Source organism: Crinia signifera, chromosome 5, assembly GCF_055691185.1.
Source record: "Crinia signifera chromosome 5, ASM5569118v1, whole genome shotgun sequence".
Lineage (NCBI taxonomy): Eukaryota > Metazoa > Chordata > Amphibia > Anura > Myobatrachidae > Crinia > Crinia signifera.
The window spans coordinates 53593303-53610336 of record NC_139221.1 but is presented as its reverse complement, the minus strand read 5'-3'; the positions used below and the strand labels follow the sequence as shown (position 1 = coordinate 53610336).

The 17034-nt window shown below is 46.1% G+C and overlaps 1 protein-coding gene across 2 annotated transcripts in view; it reads left to right on the top strand.

Moving 5' to 3' along the window:
* Positions 1–17034, top strand: part of SLCO5A1 (solute carrier organic anion transporter family member 5A1) — a 76559-nt gene that overhangs the window by 26547 nt on the left and 32978 nt on the right. Inside the window, exons 3-5 of one of the 2 annotated variants that reach the window (XM_083187228.1) lie at positions 3467–3599; positions 7691–7917; positions 8846–9010. In XM_083187228.1, the coding sequence (XP_083043354.1) occupies positions 3467–3599; positions 7691–7917; positions 8846–9010 (525 nt within the window). The remainder of the gene's footprint in view (positions 1–3466; positions 3600–7690; positions 7918–8845; positions 9011–17034) is intronic. The other variant, XM_083187229.1, reaches the window with a different exon arrangement.

The window sequence follows — 17034 nt, the reverse complement described above, 5'->3', positions numbered from 1 at the left end:
ATGTGAAAGTCTACACCATTGAGATAGATAGGGTCCCCGGGATCTAGCAAGCGCCTGAGGGCTGTGGCGGGGTGGCGCAGTGGCATGCAGGGTCCTGGTTGTTGCCAGGCAATAGGCACGGCACGGCGCATCACTTTCACTGCCTGTCTTCCTGCAAGCTGGTTGCCTAGCAACCGGAAGACGCCGGGCAGCGAGGCTAGCGTACTGGATGTTGCTAGGCAAGCAAGACATCGCAACTAGCATGCCTAGCAGCAGGTGTTCGAATTAGGGACATGGGAGACTGGTCTGCTGGGCTTCTCTGGATTGGCCAGAGGCTTGTTTTTAAGGAAGCCTGGCCTGACACCAAACGCCGTTGATAGCTTTTGTTAGCTATTGCTGCATGCCTTCTTGTGCTGCTGCCACCAGTCATTTGCCTTACTATGTATTTTGGCGTGGTGTATTTGTCTTATGTATTATGGGGTTTATATCCCCTGAGGTTGTTCGAAGCACATTCTCGTGTCTGCAACGAGGTCGCTGGTTCTTTGGTTGTGTGCGACGAGGTCGCTGGTCATTTAGTTATTTGGTGAAGAGGTCACTTGTTATTTGGTTGTTTGCGGCGAGGTCGCTTGTTATTTAGTTATTTCTTTTTGCAGGGAGTCCTTTAGCTAGCTCTGCTCTTGCCTACCTCCAGGGAATTCCAGACCTTTGTACCACATAAGACCTGGTGGCACCAGAGTTGGGGTGGACCTTATTCACCCCCTCAGATGTGACTGTTATAGGTGAAGCCTAGCCTAGGTCTACACCTTCCAGAAAAACCTAATGTCATTTTTCATAGATAGTGTGATCATAATTCTTTGGTATACAATTAGGCCTTGTCCTCATCCTAACAAGCCTTTTCTGTAGTGATCTTACAATTAAAAAAAATTTTATGACAGGATTTCTGAAAACCAAACATTGAAATACTTTAAATTTAAAAAGCACCTTCTTTGTAATTCTTTAACATGCTTCTGTTTTCGGTATGTAACCCAATGTACTTACCTTTTGGATGTTTAGTGGTTCATCATTGGTACTCCTCCCCTTCTTTGTTTCTTCTTCCTTCAATTGTACCTCTTAGCCTTTCCTTAAATGTTCTTAATAGTCAACATTGTCACCCTACAATACAGTATGTTTCATTTTGCAATGTATGTCTCCAGCTAAATGGGTAAACCTCTATTGCATAGATAGTGTCCTAAGTACCGGTGTGTACATTTTATTTTTTTATTAACAGTTTCTTATATAGTGCACACATATTACGCAGCGCTTTACAGAGGTAAGCTGCTGGGCTGCCCCCAGCCCTCGTGCACTACCCCAGGCCACGTCCGCTAGGTGAATGAATGCCGCACATATGCATCTATTCACCTCCTCCCTACCTCTGCTGTCTGCAGAGTACAGCAGACAGCAGCGGAGGCTGTGTGCGACCCCCGCCCAGCCTCCATACTGACCGCAGGACGCTGCGGTCCGGAGGTTGGGCTTCCCCCATTGATGTAAACAGGAGGCGGGTCAGATGAATGTGACTGGTAGCAGGTGGGAAGAATGTAACATGTAGTGTGACATAGGGGTGCATGTCCCTGCGTCACTCCACCATCTCTGTCCCTGCATCACCCCGCTATCTCTGTCCCTGTGTCACACCACCGTCTCTGTCCATGTTTCGCCCTGCCATGTGGCATAATGTGAATTTTGGCTAAATCTGGGTGGCACAATGTGAATTTTGCTCAATCCGTGTGGCATAAAGTGAATTTTGTCTCTTTCAATGTGGCATAATGTGAATTTGGGCTCAATCTGGGAGGCATGATGTGAATTTGGGCTCAATACGGGTGGCACGATGTGAAATTGGGCTCAATCCGGGTGGCATGATGGGAATTTTGCCTCAATCCATGTTGCAGAACTTGAATTTTGGCTCAGTTTATGTAGCATAATGTGAATTTTGGCTCTTTCAGTTTGGCATAACATGAATTTTGGCTCAATCCGGGTGGTATAATGTGAATTTTGGCTCATTCCATGTGAACTTTTTTTTGCTCATTCTGTGTCGCATAAGGGGAAATTTGGCTCTTTCCACGTGGCATAGTGTTTAAGGGGCAAGTGTAAGGGGGTCTACTACTGTTTTGCATAATGTGTATAAGGGGCATATGTTATGGTACACTACACTCAGCCTTCAATTTCCCGTACCCCCACTTCTGAATTTCCACTTCGCCCACTGCACACACATATATACTGTATACATAGCGCACGTCACACACTTACACATTGGACAGATACACACAACACACCACACACAGTACACACACCCACATATACTACAACACACACAAAAACAGTACAACACACACAAACACACTCTCAGGAGTGGATGTGGAATTCATCAACACACACAAGCTATCAAGAGTGGTGCATTACAAACAACACCACACCTGATTTCATTGCTGGCATTGAGTATCAATGCAAACACATTCTAACATTATGGTGGCGGTTTTAATAAATTACAATCTTTGGCCTCTGGCACAGAATAAGATGACATTTTACAGCAATTTTGGAATAAAAAAAAACAATTCAAGGTTTTCCCGGGCAACGCCGGGCGGGTCAGCTAGTGTTAAATAAAGACCCTTAAAGGGCTATAAACTCCTTCCTTTGTGCAGCTGAATGTGCTAGGACTGATACGGTTTGCTTGTTTTTAGTGCCTGTGCACACTGCAATACTTATACCCTTTCACACCAGAAAATGCAGGTACTTACCCAGGAATACAGTCCAGGGATCAAGCAGGGATATTCCCGGGCTGGCTCCTTTCACAACAGCCTAGTCCCTGCATTTTCTGTTGTGAGGGGGGAGGGACAGCGCTGGGAGGGTGCCTGTGGCATTGTAGGGTCCGGGCAGCAGGTATCCGGGCAGCAGCGGCTGGGAGCTTGTAGCACTATTTGTGGCAGGGCAGGAAGCGCTGCCATATTTAAAAACATTTTGAAAAGACTGGCAGGACGCTGCTGCCTGGACCTCGCTGCCCGCCACCTGCCCTGAGATCCGGAGATGCTGCTGTTGCATCACTGGGCGGCCAGTGACAGGAAGCCGGGTCAGTAGCTTTCACACCAGCCAGTAACCCTAGCTGGTCGCGGAAGCAACCCTGCTAGCTAACAGGGTTGAAATCCCAGCTAATCTTCCAGGAAATTTGACCTGGGAACCTTTCACACCAGAGCTAGTCGCGGGTTGTTCCTGGGGCCAAGCCGGGAATTTTGGCTGGTGTGCAAAGGGTATAAGGGGTGAGTCTTTATATACGCCCATGGAAAATTGCACCAGACTACATGAAAATGGGCGTTGAATACAAATTGTGTACAACTGAGATTCAAGCGCAAGCACTGAGCCCACAAGTAACATGAGAGCGAATCAGTTCACATCTCATTATAATGCTTTATTTTCTGTTTTGCATTCTCTTACCCTGTGTATATGTCTTGCATTTTCACAGCAATCATGTACGTCATGGGAGCCCTGGGTCCTGCCGCAGGATATTTGTTAGGAGGAGTTCTTATTGGATTTTATGTTGATCCCCGAACCATTGTCAACATTGAACAGAGTGACCCCCGTTTTATCGGCAACTGGTAAGCTCACCTACGGTTAAATACTAAACCAACTGTAGCAGCAGTGCAGTTTGCTTTACTAGTATTATGGTTACTATAACTACACTAGTAGCAATGTTGTACACATGTGCATAAGCCATTACAGTATGTGTGCTGCTGGTGCTGACATAACTATTATATTGTTCCGTCACTTTGACGCGCTGGGAACTAGTTACATTATAATGCTTACAATTGTCCATTTATAATATATCCTACATTATATAGCAGCAGGGCCGGTGCAAGGCACCAGAGCGCCCCAGGCAAGTCGAGGTGAGGGCGCCCCGGTGTTTGCCGCCCGGGTACCTGTCCTGCGGCACTGTAAAGCTGGTGGCGGCGGTGGCAGCGGGGGGTCCCTGCAGTGAATAAGAAATAACAAGCGCTATCCGCCGGGCTATGCGGAAGCGCTTCTGTTTTGGAAACACTGGCCGCACGGCGCACGCTGATTGGCTGAATCTCAGCCTATCAGCGTGCGGCCAGTGTTTCCAAAACAGAAGCGCTTCCGCATAGCCCGGCGGATAGCGCTCGTTATTTCTTATTGACTGCAGGGACCCCCCCCCGCTGCCGCCGCCGCCAGCTTTTACGCACATATACCCGGGCGGCAAGGGGGGCGGGCGAAATACCGCCCTCCAGTGGCCGGCGCCCTAGGCAAATGCCTAGATTTGCCTAGTGGTGGCGCCGGCCCTGTATAGCAGGCATGCAACCAACAATTTTCCAGCATGTAACACCGCCCACATACAGCACTGCTTACCATTCCATGCGCCTGACCCGCGTGCTGCCTCTTAGCTCTTGCAAGCGATATCCTCTGTCAGACAGTGGAGAATATTGCTAATGACCCCCGGGAGCATTATCAACATGTGCATAGACATTAGACAGTATGCTCAAAAATATCCCATAGTTGCCTACCCTCCTGCATTCTGCAGGAGACTCCCTGAAATAGCAGCAATCTCCCTCTCTCCCTCATTAGTCTAGCAATCTCCCTCATTTCACCTAGCCCACATTACACTGTTTTCTGGAAAAAAGAGACATATACATTTACATTGAACCATCAGCGCCATTTCCTAGCACTTTACCAGGTATAGCAGCTCTTGCTAACTGCTTTGGGGCTCATCTACATTTGTATATAAGTCATTTACAAGATTCCTCTCAGATGTAGCAGTACACACCCACGCTTCTAGGTGCCACTTTCACTATCTCTTTTCGCAATCTCTCCATATATGGAACTAGACATGCCCTTTGGGTGGAGTATGACACGCCCTCTCAATGGGGCACTGTGCAAAATTCTATTTCCAACTATAATCTCCTTTTTTTTTTTTTAAGGAGCGCTTCCCACTGGGCAAGTTTTTTTTGAAAGCACTCCCTAAAAAAAACCCCACTGTTTTTCCCTGGGCCAGGCAGCACCGCCGACCACTCCATCAGCTGCTGCCCTGCCCCCGGCAACCCGGCTTTGTGCGGCATGACGTTAGCAAGGTCATGCCGCATACAGCGGGGAGAAGGAGGCAGGGCCGGGCAGCAGGTGCCAGGCAGCGGCTGAAGCTGATTCCAGCGCTGATGTCAGCGCTCAGCTCAAGGGCGCTGCCCGGCAAGAGGGAGAGCAGGCATTGGCAATCCCGAGAATTTTCCGGGTTTGCCAGTCTGCGCACTTTAGCACAGCCCGAAAAATTCTCGGGAGTGCCAGGGAAGGGGTTAATGCACATAATTAGATAATAGTGTGTTATTGGATGAGTTTTTATAGAAGGGTCCACAGCAGTTACCTGAGGGCTAGCCTCAGCCAAGGGTCCTTTGAGGTACTCAGCCTTGTGTGAAATACAAACAATGCAACCCCTGCTGTTCTGTCACTGATAACAGCTCATATGGTGCTTCAGCTGAGCATCGTTATATAAATAGTGACGAACTACTGGCAAGGGCACTATTGAGTTGCTGTAGCTAAGAATAAAAATCAGCTACTTAAAACCATCTCCTCTGGAACTTGTCATCTTATATTTGTGTAACACCAGCATCTCTTCAGGCAAGTAGAAAAAGGGGTACTTCTTTACTTTCACGGCGCCACTAGATAGGACAGATAGGACAGATAGGACAGATAGGACAGATAGGACAGATAGGACAGATAGGATAGGATACGATTTGTATGCGATTTGACATAAGATATCGCATAAGATATAGGATAAGATTTACTATCCATTTCATTACCCCACTATCCACTAGGGCGTGGAGTGAGAATAGAATAGTGTGGCGAGCGCAGCGAGCCACCGAGCCCGAAGCGTGGCGAGCGCAGCGAGCCCCGCGAGGGGACACGGAATGTATTTTATGGAATTGCATGCAAATGGCATGCGATATTGGGGACTTGCTTTCAAACAACATCCGTGTCCCCTCGCGGGGCTCGCTGCGCTCGCCACGCTTCGGGCTCGGTGGCTCGCTGCGCTCGCCACACTATTCTATTCTCACTCCACGCCCTAGTGGATAGTGGGGTAATGAAATGGATAGTAAATCTTATCCTATATCTTATGCGATATCTTATGTCAAATCGCATACAAATCGTATCCTATCTAGTATCCTATCTGTCCTATCCTATATCTTATGCGATATCTTATGTCAAATCGCATACAAATCGTATCCTATCTAGTATCCTATCTGTCCTATCTAGAGTGGCGCCGTGAAAGTAAAGAAGTACCGAAAAAGGCTGCATTATCTCTTCCCCTAGCAGTGAGTCAGCAGCTAGCATCATTGGCAGGAACCAACAATTTTAGGTCACATTGAGTCATCAAATTTAATTTCTAGTCAAACTTATTTTCGCAGCTAGCCATAAAATGTTCAAAGTCTAAAGTATATATTATTTAACATAAGTTCCATACAAAACATTGTTTTTTTTTTTATTTAAGATTTAACAAATAGGAGCAACACGATTGGCAAAGTGGTTATCATTGCTGCCTCACAGTCTTGAGGTCATGAGTCGAATGAGTCGAACCTGACAAAGACACTTGGGGGTTTTTCTGGTTGAGTAGCTCGGATGCGAATTTGCATCCTTGCGAGTGAACCAAACCCCGCCTTTGCGAATGGTGGGTACGCCAGCCCACCATTCGCAAGGCGCGTAGGTTCGCACTGGCTGAGAATTAATGTTTTACATAAGCAGCCATTCGCAGCCTGCGGGGGGAACACCCACAACATTCGATGGCCACGACCATCGAATGATGTGGAACATGCACGCACATGTAAGGTTGCTTAGAGCAACCTTAGATTTGTGTGCACATTCTGAGGGAAGTGGGCGGGCAGCTGACATCCGGTGATGTCAGCTGCCCGCCCACGCGTCATAGGCCCATTACCATGAGAACACCCAGCGTTCTCATGGGAACGCCCATGAAACGCTGGCCATTATCATATTCTGATGGACCACACTGCCGTCCAATAATCCACAGCCATGTGCACTATATAAATAACTTATAATAATGATTAAAACAATGGTGATAACAGGTAAAAAATAGTAATCTAATACACCTCTCTTAATTCTGCAGTGTGACCGCTGCCGTAATGTTGCAGTGGGCTGTTGAGCATATTGGCCCAGGCTAATTTCTATTTAATTTCTATTTACTTATGCTTAATATGTTTGTCTGCTGTGCGTATTTTGCAGCTTTGTGCTTCTGTTGCTCCCTTCCATTCAGCAGGGCCAGATTAACAATGGGGCAGATGGGACTTCAGCTCCAGGACCCCACATAAAAATTGGCCCAGAATTAGGATGGCAAAATGATGACCAGCAGCCCATAGATTATAGTATTAACATTTGTATTTTTCACTATTTACCTTATAAAATTTGCCTTTGTAAAGTTTTTCTGCTTTTATGTATGTGGCTGACAATGACATTGGCCACACCCACATATCACTGAGCACACCCACATGACACTGGCCATAACCACACCCACTGGCCATAAGCACACATCCCTGGTCACACCGCTTCTGCTTATTAACATAAGCCTTTGATCTGTTTTCAGCTCCAGGCCCATGCCCTTAATGTGGCCCTTCGTCTCCACATTAATGTGATCTCACCCTAACAAGCTTTGTTCTGCTCTGGTTCTTACTTGCAGGTGGAGCGGGTTTCTGCTCTGTGCTCTGGCGATGCTACTTGTCATTTTTCCAATGTTTACTTTCCCAAAAAAGCTACCCCCTCGACACAAGAAAAAAAAGAAGAAAAAAAAGAGTAACTCGTATGACGTTTCCAGTGACGACGATGTGATGAAGGAAAAATCCAGTAACAAAGTAACCGTAGATACTGGTGTTGGCCCATCCATAGGGTTTGGGAAGAATTTTAGAGGTAAAATAATATGTTCTGCTGTAATAGCTCAATGACAAATAGCAGGAACTAATAGGAACGTTTAGAGGTAAAGCGTAGTGGGCATTACATAGAAGCAGCAGCGATAGCACTCATATGATAATACAACAGGTGGCGTCTCTCCACCTGGCGCATTACTGATCCAAATTTGGTATTGAGGAATCAAGGCCCTCGGCTCCCCACACTCGCCCTCCAAGCAGTGACAGACAATGGGCCAGATGCACTTAGCTTCTAAAGTGATACAATGATAAACAACCAATCAGCTCCTGCCTGACATTTTTCAAACACGGTCTGTGAAATGGCAGGTAGGAGCTGGTTGTTTATCACTTTCCATTTGATCACTTTTGAAGCTTAGTGCATCTGGCCCAATAACTTACAGAAAGCTGCCATACTGCATCCTGTGTTGCAGGACATTTATTTATTTTTATTTGTTTATTAACAGTTTCTTATATAGCGCACACATATTGCTCAGCGCTGTACAGAGAATATTTGAACATTCACATCAGTCCCTGCCCCAGTGGAGCTTACAATCTATATTCCCTACCACATGTACACACACACAGAGACATTGCAGGGACATTTCCTCTGTGCGGACGCATGCAAGCGGATATGTAAGCACTTCCATGCACTTTGGCATGCATTCGGCGGGGCAGCGTTAACCTGCAGGTATGAATGGGGCCCTTTATCTCTTTCCAAGTTAGATAGGGACATACAGTAGAGAGTTATTTGAGTACATTTTTAAATCTTTAGTTTACTTGCAATGTACGAGTGCAGGGCAAACGATGGACATTTCATGGGTAACACATCTCTAGCAGGAAATCCATTACATGCTCTTCATTTCAAGGACCCAGCATATATTGTTTTCTTTTTTTCCATTCATTGTTTATAATTCATCTCTTGTCATTTTTAGACCTTCCAAGAGCAGCCATCAGAATTTTAAGCAACATGACATTCCTTTTTGTGAGTTTGTCATATACAGCTGAGAGTGCCATTGTCACCGCTTTTATTACCTTCATTCCCAAGTTCATCGAGTCACAGTTTGGCATCCCAGCTTCCAGTGCCAGCATCTACACTGGTAAGACCACCATGCTAATGGTAGATCTCCTTTACTGCAGGAAAAGGGCATTTGTCTTATATTGACTGGTTGGGGCAGACTCCACTAAAATGCTGTAAAGAACAGTGCTTGAAAAAGGTAAGTAACAAATGTCATTGGATTTGAAGGTCATTTCTGACAGTTGAATAAACCACCAACATGAACAGGCTGATCAATATGAAGGTGCTTATAGAGCTGCAGGTGTTTCCAGGCACTCGCGTGTGATAAGTAAACAAGAAGGAACTACACAAATCTGCCAGTAAAGATACAGAGAAACTTACCGGTTTTATCGCCTGATGCAGAGTTTATCGCTATCGTGCGAAATCGCAATCCATTTGATTGGAGAATTATTGCACATGTGTATGGATTGTAGCACGCATTCACAAGCCAAAATAGTGCAAAAATAGCTATTGGATCTAAGTGCAATCTCCTCGCAATGTGACTGACAGGAAGTCAGTGTTTGGGGGTGGACACCAGCCCCACAGTGACACACATGCAGTCAGACCCACAGTGGCACACGTGCATCCAGCCCCACCAGGGCCGGTGCAAGGCACCGGAGCGCCCCAGGCGAGTCGGGGTGGGGGCGCCCCGGTGCCGGGGGAGGGGGGGGTACCTGTCCTGCGGCGCTGTGTATTTAAAGCTGGCGGCGGTGGCAGAGAGGGGTTCCTGCAGTCAACGAGCGCTATCCGCCGGGCTATGCGGAAGCGCTTCTGTTGTGAAAACACTGGCCGCATGGCGCACGCTGATTGGCTGAATCTCAGCCAATCAGCGTGCGGACAGTGTTTTCACAACAGAAGCGCTTCCGCATAGCCCGTCGGATAGCGCTCGTTATTTATTGACTGCAGGGACCCCACGCTGCCTCCGCCGCCAGCTTTAAATACACAGCGCCGCAGGACAGGTACCCCCGCGGCACAGGGGGGCAAAATGCCGCCCTCCAGTGGCCGGCGCCCTAGGCAAATGCCTAGATTTGCCTAGTGGTGGCGCCGGCCCTGAGCCCCACATTGACACACAAGCATTTAGCCCCACAGTGACACACGTGCAGTCAGACCCACAGTGGCACACATGCAGTCAGACCCACAGTGGCACACGTGCATCCAGCCCCACAGTGACACACAAGCATTTAGCCCCACAGTGACACACGTGCAGTCAGACCCACAGTGGCATACATGCAGTCAGACCCACAGTGGCACACGTGCATCCAGCCCCACAGTGACACACAAGCATTTAGCCCCACAGTGACACACGTGCATCCAGCCCCACAATGACACATGTGCAATCATGGAAAGTACTATAGGAAAAGATTGCGCATGTGAATTTGAACCAGTGGATTCAGAAAAATACCAATATATTCATATTGTTAGAATAGGATGATTTAATATCATATAATGTAATCAATATACAACAGAAAGAAATAATAAAAAATAAAAAACAATAGGTTATTATTAGAAGACTCGGTAAACAATACATTTGTGTCCTGAAGACATTCGGACTAAAAATCCACTTAAGTGGTAGGTCAACGTCCGCATTATTTAGTGACCAGGGCATTACGCACTATTTAGTGGTAAATGTGCATTCAATTCCACAGTGTCGCACGTGCATTTAGACCCACAGTGTCACTGCGCATTTAGGCCCAAAAGTGACACATGCATTTAGTTATTTTGCGTCATGCGTGCACTCAGCCTGGTGACACACGTGTGCACTCCATGGTGGAACTAAACAAGTAGCTTTTGGGTGTTTAATGAGCAGATAATCCTGCTTTGATTATCCTATAGATTCCGAACTGTGAGTTTTTTTAAAAGGGCAATCTCTTACAAGGCGTGGCTTTGCCTTATAAATGTGCCCGTTCAAAAAATTCCTTCAAGTTCACCCCGCACCCGCACGCCTGCCGGACTTGGAGGCTGTTACATTTGTCCAGTGCTGTTTGTTTTACAGAATAAACAAGAAAGAGAAAGTGTGTCTTGGTGTGGTGCACCATAAGAATTAAATGCCAGTAAAAATTAACTTTTAATTATTTGTTCTAAAAACTTGCGAAATATAAAAATGAACACATAATTGACAAACAAAGTGAAGATAAGTGCGTGTTTAAAAACAGCACGTGTGGGGACTAATTGTGTGCTCTATACGTCTCTTTTTATGAATGTGTGCAGTGTTGCGTCTATCATAAATGGTATCAGATTCAAGTGTGGGACAACTTCCTCTTCTTACACTTGTAGCGATTAATTATAGATGGACTGCTAGCACTTGTAGGAGTCTGTGTCTTCAATTGCCAATTCAATCACAGTGTCGACATTCGTGTGTCGTGCGGTGGATTACTCCACTCTGTTTCCTGTTTGTTTTACATCCTGCCTGGAGAAGTTTGCTCCCATTTTCTCTCTGCCTGTGGCAGGTATGGAAATCCTTCCAATTCTCCCTACTCAGTATTCTCAGTACACTGATGTGGTTTCTAAGGGGTAGATTTATTTTAGCGGCGCTTATCACGCCGCTATAACACTTCCTACTTCACCTCATTAATGAGGCGGAGCAGGAGGGGAGACTGACAAGATGCATGAACATCTTGCCTGCAAACTCCCCCCTTCAGCGATGCCTCCTCCTGCTGACAGTGCATCAGTTAACTTTGACACACTGTCTCCTCCCCCCCGGCCGGCCGGCTACTCACGCGAGATCTCCAGCACAGTCAGAAGCAGGGACAGCGCTATCCCTTCTGTGGGTATAGGGCATCTCAGCCTGCTGTCAAAGTCGATAGTTGCAGGGGGCGGAAAGGTCAGTGCTGCTGACCTTTCATACATTAGGTAGGAGCCCGGCACACAATATAAAATATCGTAGCTGCACAAAGCCTCCACCCCCATAGTGCCGCCCTTTCAACACCCGCATCGTGGCTGTCATACATCAGGGGAAGCACAATCCACTGCCATATCTGACAGGGATAGCGCATATTCCCATGATCGACAGTTATTAAATCTACCCCTTAGTGTTGTGCTGAGACCCTGTACCCTGAGGTGCATACCACCTGCCTGCCTGCCTTTGCTATTGCTAAAAACCCGAGTTGCATCGCAGCTCTAGAGGCACATTGTGGTCATCAGTCATCGATGTTTCTCTGCGATTGCAGCTTGACCTTCCTCAGACTTGCATTCGCAGGGTGGCATGGCCTGGACATGCCGGCATCGGTGTTCTGACCAACAGCATCCTAAATGCCCATCATCCTCGGACTAAGATTCTTTCCTGCCTTAAGGACTGAAGAACTAGTCATAATACAGTATAACTGGATGGTGCAAGTCATATCTTGAAAGTAGAACGTTGCGCTTAGCATGAGATTGAGTTCCAGCAGTACTTTAACCCCAGGGGGCGGCCACTTGCCTTCCTGTGACGGGCAGCTAACTTCCCCGGATATCAGCTGCCCGCCCTGTCCTTGGAGCGGGGTGCTGCTAATCTAAGTCAGCAGAGACTGAGTTAAATTTGCGAGCGCTACAGCAATCATTCGATGTTCGGCTACCATCGAATATTTTTCGGGCCCGCACGCAAGCCTGCGAATGGATGTTTATTCAAAACATCCACTCGCATTGCTGCGGGGAAATTCGCAGAGTAGCAGAGGTCGGGCATTTGTATGAACGGCGTTACATTGTTCGCAAAGCAGCGAACTAACACCGCTAACAAGCCAACCAGAATCGGGCCAAGCTCTACAACGCATTGTGGTGGTTACCTTTATGCGCATTAAATGCAGATGTATAAGAACCAGATCGAATGTGGAATTATTTTGTATTGCTAATGGGATTGAGATTGCAATAAATCGATTGGCTGAGAAATGATGACAATCTCTTTGCGCCTCTGTTTTGGCAGCTACTGACCACTGAGCGCCTGCATGTCTATGATAAATCACTGAAGGCATTACATATAATGTGCAGGGTTGGATGAATGTGCTGCCGCTGCATATGCTCTGGCCATACTTTATCTGCTCAAATATCCTACACATTAATATTTTACTCCTGACAAAAGTAGGATAGTGCCCAAGAAGTGTCAATTATTAAATAACAGTGCTGGTTATTTTTTCGCTCTTGCTGTTGGTAATAATGTAACAATAGATCCATTGTTCCGCACATGTCAGTGACTTATGGTAAATCAATGATTTTTTATTTTACTTTGCGGTTTCCGTGCCAGGGACGACTGTAAGCTCCTTAATGCAGTGCTTTAAAAGACTAATGCACAATGAAAGCTTTTAGCGAATTTCATATTACAGCTATAAATAAACGGAGACGTAGATATCGAGTTATAGAATGACGCACTAAATAACCTATTGTTTATTGACATGTATTATTTTTGGCAGAATGTGACTTTTCTGAGTTGATGTAGTTATAGTATCAGAAGCAGAGACTGGGCGGCCTGGGGATTTTGTCGTCTCCTTCAGATGGGAAAGATTTGTCCTTGAAAAATATTTCTGCATAATCCAAGTGTATTATCATGTCCTGGTGTAGTGGGTGTTCTATTTATACATGAAGTATGTCTGTGAGACTAGGAGTTACATAACGCCTGCTCGCTACCAGGAGTACAAAGATGCCATGGGATTTATTTACTGAGATGGGAGTTCTGTTTCAGTTGGGATGTTGCTATGGGCAACCAATCAGATTATATCTGTTATCTTCTAGATTGGGAAATTATACTGAATAAGTACTTATTGTACAGTAGATGTATGAGCGCTAAGGTTGCTGTCACTTTCTAATTTATACACAGATGTGGCTTGCACAACTGGACTGACAGGGCTATTTGTTAATGCAGAGCTTCCAAAACTTTGCCATTACAAAGGCACTGGCTAAGGCAGGGATGGGGGAACATTCAGCCCTCCAGCTGTTGTCGAAGTACATATCCCAGCATGCCCAGCCTCAGTTTTAGAATGGCTAAATAGCAAAACTGTAGCAGGGCATGCTGGGATGTGTAGTTCAACAACAGCCAGAGGGCTGAAGGTTCTTCATCCCAGTATCCCATGGGCTAAGCTTCAAAAGTGATAAAATGGAGAGTGATAAACAGCCAGCCAATCAGCTCCTACCTGCCATGTCACAGACTGTGTTTGAAAAATGTCAGACAGGAGCTGATTGGCTGGTTGTTTATCACTCTCCATTTTATCACTTTTGAAGCTTAGTGCATCTGGTCCATGGTTGACACCACTAGCTCTATATGCATGAAGGTCAACATGACTGAAGGTCGACATGTGGCTAGGTCGAAAGGGTCATTCAGTCGACACAAGCATTAAGTTGACATGGGGAAAGTCAACAGTCAAAAGGTCGGCATGGGGTTTTGCACTTTTTTTTGTTTTTGAGCCGACATGCGCCGACTGGCGGTATTTCATGCCCCATCATCCACTAGGGTGTGGTGGGAGAATAAAATAGTGTGCTGAGTGTAGCATGTCCATGTTAACTGTGTCGACATTTGGGTAAAAAAAGTGAAAAACCCCATGTCGACCTTCTCCATGTCGACCTAATGCACGTGTCAACCTAAACATATGTCGACCTGCAGTTAAGTTGACCTTCATGCATATTGACCTAGTGGCGTCGACCTAATGCTTGTCGACCTAGTTGCTGTCTATATGCAATGATCCATACCCATGACTAGTAAAAGAGCCAGATCTACACATACATACAAAAACCAACCCCACTTGCATTGATTACTCCCCACCACCACTCCACCACAACAGTATCTTCATAGCACAATATTAATAATATTATTTATTAGTATAAATTAGTATTTATATAGCGTTCTTCCTCCAAGAGGACTCAAGGCACTTTATAGACATTAAAAGCAATGCACATAATACAGCAGTAGACAAGCTGCACAGGGTGTGGTATGACACACCGACAGTCGGGACTCCGACAGTCATTTCTCCGACGTTGGAATCCCGACTGCACAGCGGGGGGAGTGCAATGAAGCCCCTTGTGGGCTCGCTGCACTCGCCATGCTGCGGGCACGGTGGTGAGCTGCGCTCGCCATCTATTTTATTCTTCCTCTATGGGGGTCATGGACCCCCACGAGGGAGCAGTCGGGATTCCGACGTCGGAATAATGACTGTCGGAATCCCGACTGTCGGGGAGCCATCTGGCACCCGCTGCACAGACTTTAAAAAGTAAGAGCGAGATAAGCACAAAGCAGGATTGAGGCAAGCATTTTGGGTACCAGGTGAAGTAGCCACATCATAATTAGAGAGGTGCTCCGGACCATTTTGACAGGATTTGCATTTGGCCCTGATTAATTTTTCATTGGTTTTGGATTTGGATTCCCATTTTTTCACAAAAATTAACAAACAAAAAAGCTACAATCACATAATTTTAGATTGTTTTCATTGTTAGAGTATTATTCACCTCAATAACATTCATGTCCAGTCAATTTTGACCACCTCACAATCACAATATTGTTTACAAAAATAGGCCAAAAGCCGGGTGGCTAAACTTATACCCCTTTCACAGCGCACTAGTTAAACGGTATATTGCCGTTTTTTCCCCCATTTTAAAACGTTTAAGGCTGCAATGGTAAAGCGCCAGAGTTGATTTACCGGTTAAAGATAACCGGTATTTCAAAACGTTTCAGAGCAGTGAGAATGGCTCTGAAACGGTATTTAGTAAAAACAACAAATTACACACCTGTGATAGGCTGTCCCCTGCAATTCGCCTTGAAACGTGTTCAGGGGATTAAACGGGTTGACTGATGTGAATGGTATTTAAAACGGTAATCTACTGCAATGTGAAGGCTCAGTTTTAAATACTGTTTAAAAATACTGGTTTTTGAAACGTTTTGGCAGTGTGAAAGCGGTAGCACAAAAACACGGCAGTTATTTTTATTTAAATATGTTTTGCAAATTAGTAAAATGTTCGCAATGACCAAATGAACTAACTCTAAAGTACTTTCCGTAGAAAATAATAGAACACCGAAATATGGGTAGGACACAGTGTGAGTAGGATACAGTGTGAGTTGGATATCTTACAGGTTATATACAGTGTGGATTGGATACACTGCCGGTCCCATACAGTGCAGGTCAGATACAGTGCGGGATACAGTGCCACCACAAGTGCACTTACTGTGACAGGGGGTGCTAGCAGTGTTCTCCGTTCGGGGGTGCCAGCTGTGTTGGTAGCGAAGGGGTGTCGGAAGAGCGGGAGTGCTAGCTGTGTCCTCAGTGCTGGGGGCCCTGCGTTGTCCTTTGTGCATCTTCTGTGAGTCTGCCCCATTGAAGTCTACGGTGAGCCGCTTATTGGCTGAGAGAGATGACAGACTGATATCTCAGCGGTTACCCATTGATTTCAATAGGAATTTTGAAAGTGGTGGCCAAGGCAAAACCTTGAATCCGACAGCGGGATCTCAAGGTTTTGCTTCAGATCTGGTGCAGACAGGATAATCTGCTGCTCGTAAACCCTAAATTTGGGCAGGTGGAATTTCTAAAAACTCGAAATGCTCGTCTCTAACCTTCATCAATGTGATTTGACAAGTATGCAGGAAGAGATTATAGCACTTTGTATACAGATTCTGAGACTAAAGGGGGTTTCCCAAAGGAAATGGGTTCCCAGATATTAACCTATTACTACGCCACCCATCTCAGCCAAGCAATCGCATGGTTTGCAACATCTTACGCTCCTAGATGGGTTACAATAGAGGCTAAAATTTTACATGTCTCCTCAATGTCCACTATATTAGGGCTAGCTCCCTCAGATAGACCAGTATCTATTAGATCCCACCCTATAATTGCCTTTACATGCTCTATATGGGATTTCTGTAAATCCCATTGGGATACTACTACCTCCTATCCCTCCCCTATTACTCCCCTATGGGACAACCCCGCTTTCTCCCCAGGATATAATATTAAACGCTTCGCAACCTAGGCAAAGGGAGGTATCAGAGTAATCGCTGACCTTCTGGACACCAATAAGTGTGCATCTGTCACGCGCCGCCGCGGCGGTACACGGCGGGTCCTGTACTCACCCGTCCGTGTCCGCAGTCGGCTGGCGTGTGTCGGCCTCCATGTCAGGTGAGGC